We start from the raw sequence: 17,388 nt of genomic DNA on the forward strand, positions 1-17,388 counted from the left end.
TTCTCCTGTCTGGAAGAGCTACCTCTCACAACATGCTCAAGCAAAAATTACTGCTTGGCCGAGCCAGTAAATCATTTGTGTGAAAATGCTGCAGCTAAGCCCATTTAGAAACACACTTTGGTGATACGGGTACGGTTAGAATCTGGTCTTCTGTTTTAGGTAAATGTACTAGGTTATTACTTTGACACAGAGTACTCCACATAGTATATACTAGAGCTTTCAAGGACAGAAATGACAAGCTGGAAGCAATCTTTTAGGTCATCTAGGTCAAGTGTCCCATTTTCCAGATGAAAAAATGGAGGTCTTAGGTGGTACAGGATCCCCCAAGGTCACATGGTCAGGGGCACATTCCAATCCTGGGAACCTCATCTCCCAACTCCTGAGCCCCAAGACCACCTTCTTCAAAATAATTCATTTTTTTTTAAACAAAAAACACAAAAACCTCCTGGCTTTAGTTAGGTGTGGAATTGTAGAGAGGGAGGAAATCTAATGTTAGTGATTCTCAACATATACTTGTAAGACCTTTGAGACATCACAGAAAACTAAAAATGACATGAAGGACACCAGCAAACTGGCAACTTACTAAAAAAAATTAATTCTTGGGGCTCCTGGGTGGCTCCATCCGTTAAGCGTCTGACTCTTGATTTGGGCTCAGGTCGTGATCTCATGGTTTGTGAGACAGAGTCCCTGCACTGGGCCGGCTCTGTGCTAACAGCATGGAGTCGGCCTCGGATTCTCTCTCCCTCTCTCTCTACTTCTCTCCTGCTCACATGTGCATGTGTGCACGCTCTCTCTCAAAATAAGTATTTAAAAAAAAATTCTAGGGGCACCTGGGTGGCTCAGTCAGTTGAGCGTCTGACTTCAGCTCAGGTCATGATCTCGCAGTTTGTGACTTCAAGCCCTGCGTCAGGTTCAGAGCCTGGATCCTGCTTCTGTTCCTATGTCTCCCTCTCTCTCTGCTCCTCTCCCACTCATGCTCTCTATTCCTCTCTCAAAAATAAATAAACATTAAAAAATTATTCTTTAAAAAAAATTCTAAAGGTATTTTTAAAAATTAAAAAAAAATTATCAGTCTTTTCAAGACTCAACCTCCCAATTAATCAAAAAAACACAAATTAAAAACAACACAATATTGTTTCACTGTGAAAACACTAAAAATTATAATACCAAAACATTACCAAGTATGTTGCAATGTAGACAAAACTTTAAAAAGCTCGTAAACTTTGGGGTCTGACTTCAGCTCAGGTCATAACCTCACGGTCGTGGGTTTGAATCCTGCATTGGGCTCTGTGCTGACAGCTTAGAGCCTAGAACCTGCTTCAAATTCTGTGTCACCCGCTCCTTCTGCCCTCCCTTGTTTATGCTCTGTCTCTCTCAAAAAATAGATAAACATTAAAAAAACAAAAAGCTCATAAACTTTGATCCAGAATTTCTGCTTCTATGAAATCAGAAATTTGTAATACTATTTGTTGTAGCATTTTTTATAGTAGTGATATATTTGCAATAATTTAGATACGAAAACAACTTTCCATTTTACAATAATACTAAACAATCAATTACATTTAACGACATGAGGAAATGCACATAAAAAGTGAAGTTAAAAAAAACCCGTTATATACTCAATGTAAGCTTAAAGTTATGTATATCGAATATCATTCCAATTTATTTTAGTACTTAAATATATGTGAATATGCATGTGTGTATATGTGTGCATGTGAGAAAAGTCTGGAAGAACACACACAAATGTGCAGAGTTATTTTTGGATGGTGCAATGGAGAGTTTATAGGCTATTTTAAATTTCTTATATTTTGATGTTTTTATAATCCTGTACAATAAATATATTACTTTCTGTATTTGGTAAAAAATATTATTAAAAACAGGGAGGGGGACAGACAAAACATAAAAGACTCTTAAATATGGAGAACAAACAGAGGGTTTCTGGAGGGGTTGTGGGAGGGTGGATGGGCTAAACGGGTAAGAGGCATTAAGGAATCTACTCCTGAAATCATTGTTGCACTATATGTTAACTAACTTGGATGTAAATTTAAAAAAATTAAATTAAATTTTAAAAAGAACATAAAAAATATATTATTTAAAAGGCAAATTTACTGTGGCCCCATACAACTTTCTGTTAAAATTGCCTCCTAGATTTGACTCAAAATTTGCCAATGGTAGGATTTTTGTTGACGAAAATTATAGTAGTGATATATTTGCAATAATTTAGATATGAAAACATACTATTATAATGGTTAGGCTGCATGAAACACTCTGAGAGTACTCAATTAAAATTCTGTATCCATATCTCTTGTTACATGCATTATCTTTTGACAAACCCACAGTCTGAAACATATTTTTCTGACAATACACTGGACTTAATATTCAGAGAAACCGTTCTCAGTATATCATACCCCAAAAGATTGCATATTATATATTTTAATATATTTTTAAATTACCTACTTTTGCTAGTGAGGAATCAGGGATTTCTTAGAACCAAGAACATCAAGTAAGCACAAATCCAGAGGAGTCTGTATTGCTTTGCTCTTAAAGTACCTGCCATTCCCCAGTGGCTAAAGACTAGATTTTTAGAAGCTACAAACAAAGGCCTAGTAAGGAGGAAGTAATTCAGAGACCTCACCTCCCAATAAACTAGGAATGCTGAAGGGGTTACATTCCTAGTGGCTGAATGAAAGGAAAGGAAGAAAAAAAAAACCCTGCCTAGCAAGGGGAAAGAGTAGGATGTGCCTATTTTGGTCTTGGTTTTGAGTGATATTGAAAAAAGAGAAAGACAGAAGAGTCTCCCTTAAGAATTTCTACCACTGGCTCACTCACATGGGTTTGGAGTCTGAATTCACACTACCTGGGTAGGAAAAAGTCAAACACTTAGGTTAGAATGGTTCCAAGTTGGTCATGCTATCAGGCACTTGTTCCTCTCTAGAGGAACAGACTTAAAACCTAGGTCTCAATGACTTCCCAAGGGGAAAGCCCCAAGGAATAGGAGTTCACAGTTGTTGTTGTTTTTTTTAACATGTATATTTATTTTTGAGAGACAGAGTACAAGTGGGGGAGGGGCAGAGAGAGAGGGAGAGAGAGAATCCCAAGCAGGCTCTACACTGACAGCAGTGAGCCCGATATGGGGCTCAAACTCACAAACCGGGAGATAATCACCTGCACTAAAGTTAGATGCTCAACCAACTGAGCCACCCAGGCACCCCTCAAAGATTTTTTTTAAAAATCACTAAATATGTAAGAAAGCAACTCCACATGGTCAAGAATCAATAACACAGCAAAATCAAACCTACAAGGATATGGTCACTAGGAATATCAATTATGAAATATAAATGTATTTAACATTTCTAAAGAATAAAAGAAGTCATTAAATGATTAAGTACTAGAAATAATGAAAGTCAACCTGACAGATATGAAAGAGCCACAGAAAACTTCTAGAAGTAAAAAATATAATAATTGATATTAGAAACTCAATGGACGAGGGGTACTTGGGTGGCTTATTTGGTTAAATGTCTGACTCTTGATTTCTGCTCAGGTCATGATCTCACAGTCATTAGATTGAGCCCTGCATCAGGCTCTGTGCTAGTCATGGGACCTGCTTAGGATTCTCTCTCCCACTCTCTCTGCCCCTCATCAGCTTACATGTGTGCATGCACATGCATGCACTCTGCCTCTCTCTCTGTCTCAAAAAAAAAAAAAAACCCTTAATGGATGAGCTTTACAGCAGATTAGACAAAACTGAAGAGAAAACTAGAAACTAGGAGGCTGATGTAAAGAAATGAGCTGAATGAGGAACAGAGATAGAAAAGAGGAGTAGTTATAAGACATAGAAAACAGGTTGAGATGGTATATCTATTTAATCAGAATTCTAGAAGATTGTAAGAAGAATGAAGGAGGTAAAGTCAAAATTGGTGGAATGCACTAGTCCCCAAATTCAGGAAGTCTAGTGAATAACAAATAGGGGATAAATAAGTGAGAAAACAAGACCTGACATAGAATAAGGAAAAGGCTGAACATCCAAAACAAAGAGAAAACCTTAAACATGGTCAAAAAGAAAAGACAGATTTCTTAGAAAGTAACAACATTTACACTGACAGCTTTTTGTTTCTTTTTCAACAGCAAAAATGGCAGTCAGATTGGCACCCAGGTGGCTTGGTTGGTTAAGTGTTTGACTCTTGGTATGAGCTCCAGTCATAGTCTCACCGTTCATGAGATTGAGCCCGAGTCAGGCTCTGTGCTGACAACTCAGAGCCTGCTTGGAATTCTCTCTCTTCCCCTGGTCCCTACTCTTTCTCTCTGTCTCTCTCTCTCTCAAAATAAAGAAGTAAACATTTTTTTAAAAAATGGAAGTCAGAGACAGTAGAATATTATTTTCAAAGTAAGATGAGAAAATAATCTCCCACCCACACTATCTTTCAGGATTAAAAGTGAAATAAATCTGTAAGCAAATTTAAAAAAAGAGCATTTACTATTTAAGTAGATTCTTGCTAAAGGAACTTATAAAGAATGTAAGTCAGTAGAGGAAAAAACTCATAGCAAAAAGGTCTGAACTGAGAAGAAGAATGAGGAGGGAAGGGGCACCTGGGTGGCTCAGTCAGTTGAGCGTCCACCTTCAGCTCAGGTCATGATCTCGCAGTTTGTGGGTTTGAGCCCTGCATCCGGTTCTGTGATGACAGCTCGGAGCCTGGAGACTGCTTTGTTTTCTGTGCCCCCCCCCCTCTCTGTTCCTCTCCCACTTGCACTCTGTCTCTCTCTCTCTCTCTCAAAAATAAATAAAGATTAAAAAAAAAGAATAAGGAGGGAAAAAGCTGGTAAAAACATGGATAAACCTAAAAACATTGATGGTATAATGACAATGTCTAATTTGTAGGGGTTAAAAAGTGGTTATACCTCAATAAAGCTGTTATAAAACATAAAGATAGATCTTATTAAATCATGGACTGTGAATCATATACACATTAAAATTCATAGGCAACACTAAAAAAATAGAAATGGAGTATATAAATTCCAAACAATTAAAGGGAAAAAATTTAGGAAAAAAATTCAATGCCCCTTCTCCAAAAAAGGTGAGAAAAAATTATAAAAAGAAACAGATCAGAATAAATACAAAGTATAAAGTAACATAATAGAGAAGAATCCAAATGGTACAGTAATCACAATCTATGTAAATAAACTAAATTTTCCAGTTACAAGATAATGATTGTCAAACTAATTAAATAAAATATAGCTATATTCAGTTTACTAGAGACTTATTTAAAACAAAAGAAGGTTGGAAATGAAAGAATGGAAAAACAAAAACAGTCAAATCCCCACTAAAGATGTACAGGCCTCCTCAACAACAAAAGAACAGCTTAACATAACAATCCCATTCCTTGTTAATGTTCAAATACAAATTATCTGGTTTTACCAAAAAGAGAGAGACAGGCAGAAAAGGAAAGAAAAGGGGAGGAGAGGTGGTGGGAGGTGGGAGGAGAAAGGGACAAAGGAGGAAGGGAGGAAGGAAAGGAAGTGGTGGTAAATCCTTGCTCTCAACACAAACTTTAGGTCTTCTCTTGCTGAAGAAATCACAGCAGCAAGGATGAAAAGCCAAAGGCAATCGGAACTCTATGCACTAAAATCTGCTGAGCTTTCTGGGTGTGTTGAAATGCCTGTTCACTCTCTGAATCACATGCAGTCACTGAAGGGTTTGCTTTTTATATAAGTAGAAGGAAACAAAACAAGGAAAAGAGCACCATGCTGTATCCCCAGATAAACATACTACATCCACAGACATCTAAGCCAGTTAAGAATTTTAATGCCTAAATTTTCTTTCTTGTGAGAAGAACAGAGAGTCTCCAAGTCTACTGTATTATTTATTATAAGGATGATCTTACCTTTCCTTCCTTAAAGTTTGCACATTAATTTTACTAACTTATTTACGAGGTGTGGAGGGGAAACAAAGGTTGAATATATAACATCTTCTGTGCTGTAAGTAAGCTTGGACCTACACATTTGTATTGATAAAACTATTCATGGTTTAGCACCTTAAAAGAAATACTTCACCTTGTGAGGAAGATTTATAATATGGTTTCAATTCCCTTTTTCTCATGAACATTAATAACAATTGGAACTGTAAAAACTCTATTTACAAACCACTTTTCAGGATCAAAGCACCTAAATTACTAAATAGCCTACTCTTCAACTATCCAGCTTTAAGCACCTTTATTTAGACCATTCCCTTCATTAGAACTGGGCTGAGTTGCTGTCAGATTATAATGCCAAGTCTAAGAAGAAGCTAAGTACCATGGACAGCTGCTTTCTAGGCCAATGACAGCCTAGCACCAGAACAGATCAAGGGACCTCAGCAGCCAGGCCAGGAGCACAGCAAAATGCTCTGGATGCCCTGAGACTCCACTGCTTTATATCTTGCAGGAATCAAAGTCATTCCTGACCAGCTATGGAGTGTTTTTTAGAAGAGAGTCCTAATCATTTATAAATAAGAGTACCTTTAAAACAAAAATCTCTGCTAAGCATAGATAACCCCATAACGGCCTACTTATTTCAAGCAAAATCCCACAACAAAATTTCAGGACAATAAACAAATTTGGAGATTTTCTTGGAGTTTATGATAATACCTGACCTGCATCGTTCACCATATGTAAGCTACGGCTTACAAATATCACACTATGACAAATATTATACGCCCCTAAGGGAGACAATGACCTGTGTGAATGCCAGTCTTCAAAAAATGTCAAATTCTTAAATTTAAAATAATTTATGGGGCTCAGTAGGTTAAGCATCTGACTCTTGATTTCGGCTCAGATCATGATCTCATGGTTCCTGGGTTCAAGTCCCACATAGGGCTCTGCACTGGGATTCTGCTTGGGATTCTCTTTCTCCCTCTCTCTCTCTGCCCCCCCCTCCCCAAATAAATAAATAAACATTAAAAAGTACCTTATTTTGATTCACTTTTAAGAACAGAAAGCAAAAGGAAAGGAACTAACATTTAATGAACAACCCACATCTGCCAAGGACTCTGTTAGCTGCTTAGCATTTGTTTCTTCATTTAATAATTTTCCCAATTTCATGAAGCAGGCACTGTTATTTTCATGTCCAATTTAGGAAACTGAGGCTAAGAGAGTTAATGGAACTTCTCTAAGATCACAGGCCTGATTATACACTGGGGTCAAAACCTTTTTTTTTTTCCTCTGAGTCAATGCCCCAGGTCTATTTACCCTGTCATAATACTACACAACTTTTTAAAAAAGGATAACATTATCCCTAAAAGAAATAATAGTAATAACAAATTAAAAAAACCACACACAGGGTGTAAAAATTAAATGAGATGAGAAACTATTACTGTCACTATGAAAAAACATGCCAGTTCACATTTTTCCACGCTTCACAGTTGCCTCCATGGCACACATTATCAATAATGGAACCAAATTAGGATTTGAACAACATTCCAATGGTAGGATATAAATCAAAACTTCAACTTGTCTATGAAACAAGTAGTTTCCAAAACAGTTTAACACAAAGAGCCCAGCAGAGTTGATTTTTTTAGCAAGAAGCACTGATGATTTGTACAAGAATATCTAAAATATGTTTCCTCTAGTTCCTCAAACTCCCCTGCTCGATAATTGTACAAATAAGACCATGAACACATGCTCACTATTTTGCTTCCTAAATTCTTTTGCATCACATTCCTTTCTATGAAGACCTCATTGGAATTGCGTTTGGTTTAGCGTCTTTTTTCTGAGTGTTCTGATGTTATCAGAAGCACTGACTTCTGTAGGATAGTTGGGATATGCAGTCAGAAAACAACTCTGCAAAAAGAAAACTAGATAACCACACTCAAGGACTCATCCTTCTTTGGGACACGTTATGTTCAATGCTTGGGCAGCAAAGCCTCCATAAGATTCTGAAATCAGGCACAGGACACAGACCAACTGCTGAAAAAAAAAATCCAACAATACTTCCAAAGTGAAATTGGCAAAGTGAAATTTCCAGAAGGAAATCACACATCAATACACACTGTTCCACCTAAACATGTGTTCTAGCATTTTTGAGGAACACCAAACAAGACATAGCTATGTTTAAAGAAAAATCCTACTCCCATGATAATTTATAGTTCAATTTAGTTACTGAATGCCAAAAGAAGAAATAGTGATTAAAAGGAATAAATTAAAGCTATATAGTGCAAAAAGGGGAAATAATACAATGAACACATTTTGGGGGGAAATCAGAAACAGGAGAAATAGACATGAACATAATCTGCTTTCTTTTAAAAAATGCACAAGATTAAGAATAGCACAAAATTACGGATTTGAATAACAACTGTTAAGGAATGTCAGCCTAAGTTGCTGAATTTTAAATATCATAAAGATGACAAGACAGTCACCTACTATAGTAGGTAAAGATACTGCCAGAGCTACTTTAATGAGTGGTTTACAATAGATTAAATACTGCCTGTAAGCTGTATTTAAAAAGTTATTCCCAAATGCAGAGAACCAGCTCCTCCTCCAATCAGAATACAAAATCCCCCTGCGATCTTAAATACACTACTGGATTGCTCTGCAAGTGCAAGTTCCTTTTTCATAAATGTTGTCAATATAACCTTCAGCAGAATCTGTGATTAAGTTAATGAAGTTCCACTGTTGTGTAACAAAACACAAATCTACTGAGCCTTCGAAAAGACTTTTTACCCTTGATGTGCCCAGGATATTTAAAAGACACCAAATCATTTCCTTGCCTCTAACAAATATGCCTTTCCCTTGGCAATTGTTCAGTACTCTAACTGGAATAAACACATAGATTATTAATGCAAACTGCTCAAATGAGCAGTCCGGCTTGAGAGATCATCCTTTGGCTACAAAATTAGAGCAGGGAGAGGGGTCCAATGATGCCCTCAAGGATATGTACTCAGTTCTCACATCTGAATGCTTACTTGCCATGTCTACTGCTAAATGTTTTTTTTTTCTTTTACTACAGTTGCTAACAACCATACACTGAGTGAAATGTCAGAAAAATAACAGTAGAAAACATTTTTCTTTTACATGTAATACACAGGAACATGAATAGTGGGTTTTTTTTGTTTGTTTTTGTTTTTTACTGCACTTTGCTTAAATGTCTGGCTGCTACAGAACATGATGGATGGTCATCCAACCTGAACATAAAGGAATTATATCAAATGAATATTTTTTTCATTTTGGACAAAATATCTCACCCTCCAGTCAACATCTGTTTTTTGCATACACGAGAATTTCCCCAGATGCTAGTATGAAAAATCTGCATATGTATTTTGGTTTTCTGTTTAAAATCACATTCAGAGACAACATTCCAATGTTAGGATATAAATCAAAACTTCATTACTATACTTAACATAAAAATTGTATTGATGTTGCTTAACCATTATTTTAAAAAATTAGTTCACATTTTTGTAGATCAATTTATTCTCAGCCCTATACCAGTTTGCTCACCACCCGCATGGAAGGATGGCCACTCTTATCATTAAAACTCCCTCAAACTCCACTGTAAAATTATTTTGGGTCATGTTTATCATAGCATGTAAAATGGGCCATCAAGCTATGGAGGCAGCAGGGCTTGGCAATGACTCCGTTTCATGGATCCTGACCAGCTTCTGGTCAAGTGATCTGAAGATTATTGTGTGGATCAAGAAAAATAGCTATGACCACGCTAATAACCAGTCCTTCTGGGCCCTGCTGTTGCCCTAAAGGCACAGTACTGGTTACACAGACTTTCTTCCTTAAATGTCTTCAGAGATGGTTCTTGATCATTTTCATGTGCCTACTTGAAAAAAAAAATACCTGCAATTTTCTAGGCTACATACACATACTTTCCCATGAAAATTAAATTACTCACAAAAATCATTGTGCCTACTTTCAGAGGTAAATAACTGCTGAGTCCACACTGGGACACTTACATAACCTACATGTATAAATGTTTTACTCTGAAGCAAGTAGCTTGAGAATTTAGAAGGTATCTACAAAAATATCCCGAAAATACGTTTTCCCCCTGCCATCAGTCTGGCTACCACAGAACTGCAGAAAGCACTCTGCTATCATCTATAGCCTAAAACATCATCACATTAAAAAAGTGGTAGATCTCCAAAACAATGGTTCAGAATATTAAATAAACAACCACCACCACCAACCTTTGCTTGGGCCTCTGGTGCTGTCACTTTGACGACTTTATTGCGATTTATCATTTGCTTCACCCATCTTTCTACTTGGACGTTGAATTTCATGAAAACCACATAGCCAAAATAAGCTGTTAAGAGAAGCAAGCTTTCCCACCACATGATCACATTATCCAGGAAAAATATGATCAGCATGATCAAGTCAACGATGTAGAAGGACACATCCCGAAAAAGCGGCCACCATGTCAGGTTTAAGATTTCTCTAGAAAACAGAGCACACATGCCAATAACGAAAAGGATATTGAACACTGCTGAGCCCACGATTGTGCCTATGCCAACATTGCTGTGAGCAATAAACACCCCTATGAGAGATGTAAAAAGTTCTGGGGCCGAGCCCCCAGCAGCCATAAAGGTGGCTCCAGCCACATCATCAGAGATGCCCAATTTCTCAGTGATGACAGTTAAAGAAGGAACAAAGAACTCATCACAGACGATGGCTAAAGCTATGAACATGTAGATCATTCCAATGACATGGAGAATGATGGCGCCTTTCCTTCGCTCCTCGAGGGAAAAGATGTCTCTTGGGTAGTCTCCTTGGGCATGATCTGTTGTATTCTCGGATTTGCCTTCCTGAGAAAGAGGTGGCTGTGGAGTATAATCCAGAATCTTGTCATTCAAATCTAAGAGAGTTCTTTGATGGTAACCGTGTGCTACCTTAGGGCCACTTGCGCCAACGGCCTCTTCCGTATTCTTTGTCTCTGTCTCAGAAAAGGCACTGATTGAAAATGAGACAGTGCTAATGGCTACTAGGCCCAGGAAAAGGCCTACGATTCGAATTAACTTCAGTTTTTTCCTGACACTATAATGTCTCCTGTAGCCAGACAGTGACTTATCCAAACACCATTTCTCAAGGAAAGTGATGGCAGTGCTTTGGTGCAGATCCATCCTGGGTCTTCTGGGGATGTGGTGGTCTTCAAAGTGGAGACTTAACCAGATGGCTCTCTCATACTTTTCTTCACTTTATAGTCAACGGTGCGTGTGGGGCACGTTCACAATCAGAGAATCTTACGCTTCGCAGGAAATATTTTCGACATTTATGCTTAAATAAAAATTAAAACAAGGATAAGTAAATCACAAAATCATAGGTCTCTTCTACAAAAAGAGCTCTGCAAGTACGATGAAGTTCTATCCTGTGTTTGACCTTGGGTAATTTACTTAACTTCTCTGTGCCTCAGTTTCCCTATCTCAGAAATAAGAACAATTATGGCACCTCCCACCAAGGATTGCTTTGAGGGGGAGGCACATAGAATAAGACGTGGCACACAGTGAGCACTTACGATCATGTATGTATAAACTCAAACATTTTAGTAAATCCAGTGTTAACCTATGTGGATGTGCGTTAAATATAAAAAATTTATAGATGGAAATCTATCAGTTTATCCCACCTTTAATCATGTAACAAATAACCTCTCCGTGATATAACACTTCTTTTAGAACTAAGTACTCGACAACCAATAATTATTCATTATGTTTTCTTTTAGTCCAATTATATAATTCCAGTTAAAGGCACACTTTTCTGATTTAATCTATCATTTGAAAGCACTGAGTGTCGGAGGAGATAGTCCCTCTTTTCCTGTACACATAAGGATTTCAGCATCTTATTTTTCATGAAAAGCCTCTCCTAGGTCTGATGCAGAAAAATGACCCTTTAAAAATTTAAGTTTACAGAAGAATGTTCTGGTGACACAAACTGTCTTCCCTAAACGTCTTTATTATATTATTTTCAGCTAAAGCTTATTTTTAAAAACAACCTTTAGTCATGTAAAAGAGACAACATAGTAAAACAAACAACTCCTAATAAGTAGGTTATTTTTAGAGACTGAATGTGTATTTCATAAACAATATGCAAGTTGCAGCAATGCCTCTGTCCACAAAATCTGCCAAAAATAGCCCCAACACTGAGTCTTCTAGTAGGTTAGATATCCAAGCAGTTTTCATTATCCCACAGAGATGGGTAAAATATCTAGACATGACAGAGGATATTCTGAAGGTTCCCATTTAAATTTTTCTTTAACAACACTGTTGTTGCTGCTTTCTATATCAACGATTTCATTTTACAGGCTCGCTGAGATCATCTCAGGTGTAAAATAAGCTAATTAAACCACGCCAGTTAAACACTGAGATTAGCTGGAGCTCAGGTTTGCAGAGCAGAGCAAGAACACAAGTCAAACCAGGCTAAGATGCTGCTACCCATCACAGAGATTCTCGGCTGGCTGCAGATGTCGACGCTTAGCACCAAAGATTAAGCGACTCACAGCGCTCCGGGGATTGTCACAATGCCTGGCCAGGGCCACCAACAGGGCAGGGACAGACTCGACTCTCAGGGTGCAGGATCAGCTCCAGCGACCCGGCTCCACCTGCAAACCAGCCGCTTCGCCCCAAGGAAGCTGCCTCCGCCGGGGAAGTGCACCCCCAGCCGCGCCCCAACTTTGCCTTTTGTGGTCCCAAACTTTCCCTGGTGGGCTAACAGGAAAATAAAACTAAAGGACAGGCACCCCGCTAGCGAGCGGGGATAGAGCTTGGGAAGGCGCTTGGCCCGCATCTCCCCGAATCGTTAGTGGGTGGGTTGGGGAAGGGGAGCGTCCCTCTGCAAGTCTACCCCGACGGCAGGCCCTGCCCCGCCGCGCCACCCACCTCCGAGGCGGAAGCGAGGGCAGTCGGCGTCGGGAAAGCAGGGGCTCGGAAACTGCGCCCCGGAGCGGAGAGAGTTAGCTAACTCCTTGCGAGGCCTGGGGCACCCACGTCCACCGCGGAGCCACCTGTGAGCCTGCGGTGCTGCAGCGGGATGCGCGCAACCGGATCCGGGGACAACGACCACTGCGGCCACCGAACCTGGACACTGGCGGGGACTCGGTCGCCCGCACTTACCGGGAACCGCCAGGAGAACGCGAACGCGGCGGGGGGGCCCGAGCGCGACCCTCCGCTCCGGTCCGCTGCCTTCTCTGGCCCTCCGCCTCCCTGGTCCGAGGCCCGGTCTCCGGCTCCGGCTCGCGCTCGCCTCCGCTCTCGCCGGCCAGGGCTGGGCTCGGGAGGAGACTGAGCCTCAGCGAGCGCCGCGCGCCGCCTCTGGTGCTGCCCGGCCCCCGCCGGCCCCTCCCTCTCGTCTCTGCGCGGGGAGCGTGGCCGCAGCGCGCTCAGCTCCCGCGCCCTCCGCCCCACGCCTCCCGCGCGCAGAGGCTACGCCGGCAGCCGTCTCTTAGGAGATTTCTCCGCAGTGGGGACGGGGGTCAGGATTTGCAGGCGAGCAAGGACAGAGAGGAGAAATCGTACAGGTCGGTGACGCGCCTGATTCCCAAAGCCTGAAAGTGCTGCCAACTTTGGGGTTATCTATGCCGGGCACCTCCTCTCCCAATTATCTGCAAAAAGTGACAGCAGTCACATATTTCTTTAGGAGGCCATGTAGTGTATAATGGTGGAAAAGGCGGGTAGTGAAAAGGCATAAAGACCTGCAGGGCTGTGTGTTCAGGCCCAGGGTTCCTGAAGTCTAAGGTTTGGAAGGTTGAGACCCTGAAGGGTCTTGGGTCTTACAGACTGACTTTTCATTTAATGGGTGATGAAATAGAGACCCACGACACAGTGTCATTTTGAGTCACGGGGTTGAAATGCTGGCATCTGGACTCCCTGCCCAGTGCTCTTTCCTGCCCTGTTTGGAAAGCAAGATTACCCGGACCACAAGTAATTGAGCCCGCCTTTTTGGGGATTAGAGGCAAGAATCTGGGCTATAGAGTGGAAGAAGGTGAGACGAACAGGTTACTGAGGGAAGCCCCTTTTTAGCCAGCCCTGCCACCACCACCAAAACTGTCCAGAGGTCCCCCAAGGAAAAACCTTTGGGGCTTTCACCTCACCGTTTGCTACTCCTCACCCTCCACGCTCCTCCTGTTTTCTTAGAGAAAGAAGGTTTCATGCCTTCCTGAGACTGGGGGATGGTCCTCATATCTAGAAAGCTCACTACCTCTGATTTTGACTAAAATCCTATCCTCAGGCCTGTACACTTACGCTTGATAAGTCAAGAGAAGCCTCGGGAACTTACAAATTCCTTTTTCTCCCCTCAAAACCAGGCATTTAAGACTGTCTTGCTAAGGATTTCAGGGTCCTATTTTGGAAGTCATAGGCTGAACTTTTAAAATCTTTACTTTTTATTTTGGAAATTTCAGACACGTGCAATTGTAAGAGAATAGTGTAATGAACCAACATGTGGCCATCACCCAGCTTAAACAGTTGGCAAGTCATGGCCAACCGTGTGTCATCTATCCCTCTTTTTCGTGTGCCATCATTTTACTTTATTTTTATTTTATTTTTCTAAGTAGGCTCCAGTGTGGAGCCCAACATGGGGCTTGAACTCACCACCCTGAGATCAAGACCTGAGCTGAGATCAAGAGGCCAACGATTAACTGACCGAGTAACCCAGCCATCCTCCTGTGCCATCATTTTAAAGCAAATCTCAGACATATTATTTTATCTATAAATATTTACAGAAAGCAAGGAAGCTATCAACCACTACTAGGGTTGTGTCGAAAAGACTGAAGAATCAGTTAAAATAGACTCCCACTGGGCAAGGATGGGTCATTTTGAGCATCAAAACTGGTAATAATTGAATTGTTTTAAACACATCAAATATGATTATAAGTTCCTAACGACTCTCAACCAACTCGATTGGTCACTGTTGAGAGATAAAAGGGAACGAATTCATTATTTTGAAGCTGTTTTAGAAAAAAGAAAATAATCATGCATTTATTCCACCTTTTTTATTCAAAATAGACTTCAGGGTAACCAATTAGGCTATACTTTTACCCTGCCTTTGTCTTTGTTTTTCTGGTCTAACATGTAACATTCTCTGATGCAGTGGGTGCCTCTGGCTACAATGGGGGAGGAGTGCAGGGGGCAGGGGTATCTTCTATGTAAGTTTCTGCACAAGAGAAAAAGATTGTGATATATTTTTAGAAATATTCCTATAATTGGGGCGACTGGGTGGGTCAGTTGGTTAAGCCTCTGACTTTGGCTCAGCTCACAATCTCGTGGTTCATGAGTTGGAGCCCCACATCCGGCTCTGTGATGACCGCTCAGAGCCTGGAGCCTGCTTCAGATTCTGTATCTCCCTCTCTCTGCCCCTCCCCTGCTTGCTCTTTGTCTCTCTCTCTCTCTCATAAATAAAAACATATAAAAAATGTAAAGAAATATTCCTCTGACCATAAAAAGCCAACTCTTTATTTTTAGAAACCTGCATAAGTACAAACCTGAGTTGGCATTCTATTTACCCTTTTATTAACTGCGATTTCTTTGAACATAAGAGTTTATAGGAATCCTTGGTAATTACTAGTTAAGAATGTTGAGCTCTTATAATTCTGGAGGGGAGCCTTTCAAAACTCAACAACAAATTTTGAAAGGCGTGGGATCATCCTTACACTAAAATGGGAGTTTTAATATAAAAATGCCAAAGGGAGAAAGGAACCAGGTTCTGGTTCAAGATGTCGACGACACAAGAGGATGGTGAACTCACCTCCTCCCAGGAAATCGCTGAATCTACAGCTACATGGGGAACAATTTCTTCTGAAAAGCTAAAACCAAAGCAAACCAAACAACCCAGAAACACTGGCCGAGCGACTATGTGTCAGCTAAGAGAGGCTGGGACACAGTCTTGCCACAAACCCCACCCTCAGTGCATGGACCCACAGTCAGGAGGGAACACAAAACGCTGGACGTCTCCTTCAGGAGCTAAAGGTTTGAACCCCCTATCAGGCACCCCAACTTTAAACACCTGTACCTGGGAGACGAGCCCCCAAAACACTTAGCTTTGAACACCCATGGGGGGTCGCACTCTTGAGCCCCACAAAGCTGTAATGATCTGAGAAACAGCTCTTAAAGGGCTCACTTGTTTCGGACTTAGCCGCCCCAGGGCCCAGAGCAGAAGCCCTGGGTAAGGGGTGCCTGGACTTCATGTGGGGGAGCCCCACGTGCATGTCTGGAACTTCCCCGTGAGGGGCAGGCATCCTGTCTGACACGCATATCGGGGCTGCCCCCGATGCTCTCCTGGGTCAGAGACTACCCGGTGCCATCTTAGCGCCCTCCCTCTGCCTTGGGTCAGGCCGCGGTGGCGCCATCTTTTTTTGGTTTATGTGTTTGTTTTTAAATGTTTGTTTATTTTTAAGAGAGACAGAGAGAGAGAGAGTGCGCACAAGCGGGGTAGGGGTGGAGAGAGGGGGCAGAGGATCCAAAGCGGGCTCCGTGCTGACAAGTAGAGAGGCCTATGTGGGTATCGAACTCACTAACCCCGGAGATCCAGGACCTGAGCCGAAGTAGGTGGCTCAACCGACGAAGCCCCCCAGGCGCCCTTGTGTGTTTGTTTTTAGCCCCAGACTCTTTTCTTTCCTGGTGGGGTGTCATGTCTACAGACTCCCTGTGCCTGGCTCTAGCCTGTGGGCTCCATCTTTATACTTGCCCCCTGGGGCGTTCCACAGCCCCAGTGTCTCTTGGAGGAGAGCTTTTACACACCTCTGGTGCCCCAGTTTTCACTTGTGGTGCCCTGTGCTTTGCAGCTGCTGCAGGGAACCCCCCCTCCCCGACTTGATCACCTGCTGGGGTAGCTGGGGTGGCTGGGGGGGGGCTTGTATTTCTGGGTCCCACAGGCCTGGGAAAATCAGAGAGTTCTTGGCCAGCGCCCCGCCCTTCCCCCCAGGGCACGGGCCGACAGCAGCCTTAAACACACACTCAGTCTTTCTGTGAAAGAGGCCTATATATGCTTGTCTTGGAACTTCCGCCTGAGGGGCGGGCTTGAGGTTTGGCAGACATCCAGGGGTCTAGGTCAGTGCACACCGCCTCTGTGCTCTCCTTCTCCCTTGCTACAGCTCTCAGGTATCTCCCATAGAGGCCCATACACTTGCCTGGAGCCCCGATTTTTGTGACGGCTGCCCAAGGTACACATCTAAGATCACTTAGCACTGGTGGGCTTATGGCTACGGTCCCATAGGACTTGCATACTTTAAAAGCCGGTGCCCGAGGGTCTTGGCACACCCTCAAGTACTAGGAGCCATTACAAATAAAATAGGCTGCTTGGACAATCACAAAAGTTTGAGAGACAGTGAAGAGCTAGGACAGGGTTGAACGATAAAGTTCATCTCTTAGATGAGGCCACTCCTTCCAGACAGGGAAGACGTGGCTATTTTATCTAATGCAAAGAAATTGATACA

General features: G+C 41.6%; 1 protein-coding gene and 1 long non-coding RNA gene across 10 annotated transcripts in view; one reads left to right on the plus strand and one right to left on the minus strand.

Moving 5' to 3' along the window:
* SLC24A2 (solute carrier family 24 member 2) overlaps positions 1 to 13,732 on the minus strand; it is a 242,301-nt gene extending 228,569 nt beyond the window's left edge. For 4 of the 8 annotated variants that reach the window (XM_042964396.1, XM_042964390.1, XM_042964398.1 and 1 more), the window contains exons 1-2: positions 13,073 to 13,631; positions 10,160 to 11,243 (exon numbers count right to left, since the gene is read on the minus strand). In XM_042964396.1, coding sequence (XP_042820330.1) covers positions 10,160 to 11,089 — 930 coding nt within the window. In that variant the 5' untranslated portion in view covers positions 11,090 to 11,243; positions 13,073 to 13,631. The other 4 variants (XM_042964393.1, XM_042964391.1, XM_042964392.1 and 1 more) reach the window with 4 other exon arrangements.
* LOC122233078 overlaps positions 13,394 to 17,388 on the plus strand; it is a 53,962-nt gene continuing 49,967 nt past the window's right edge. The window contains exon 1 of one of the 2 annotated variants that reach the window (XR_006210525.1): positions 13,394 to 13,476. This is a non-coding gene — a long non-coding RNA (uncharacterized LOC122233078). Of the gene's footprint in view, positions 13,477 to 13,852; positions 13,941 to 17,388 lie in introns of those variants that run through there. The other variant, XR_006210524.1, reaches the window with a different exon arrangement.

The sequence above is a fragment of the Panthera tigris genome, chromosome D4 (assembly GCF_018350195.1).
Source record: "Panthera tigris isolate Pti1 chromosome D4, P.tigris_Pti1_mat1.1, whole genome shotgun sequence".
NCBI classification, from domain to species: Eukaryota; Metazoa; Chordata; class Mammalia; order Carnivora; family Felidae; genus Panthera; species Panthera tigris.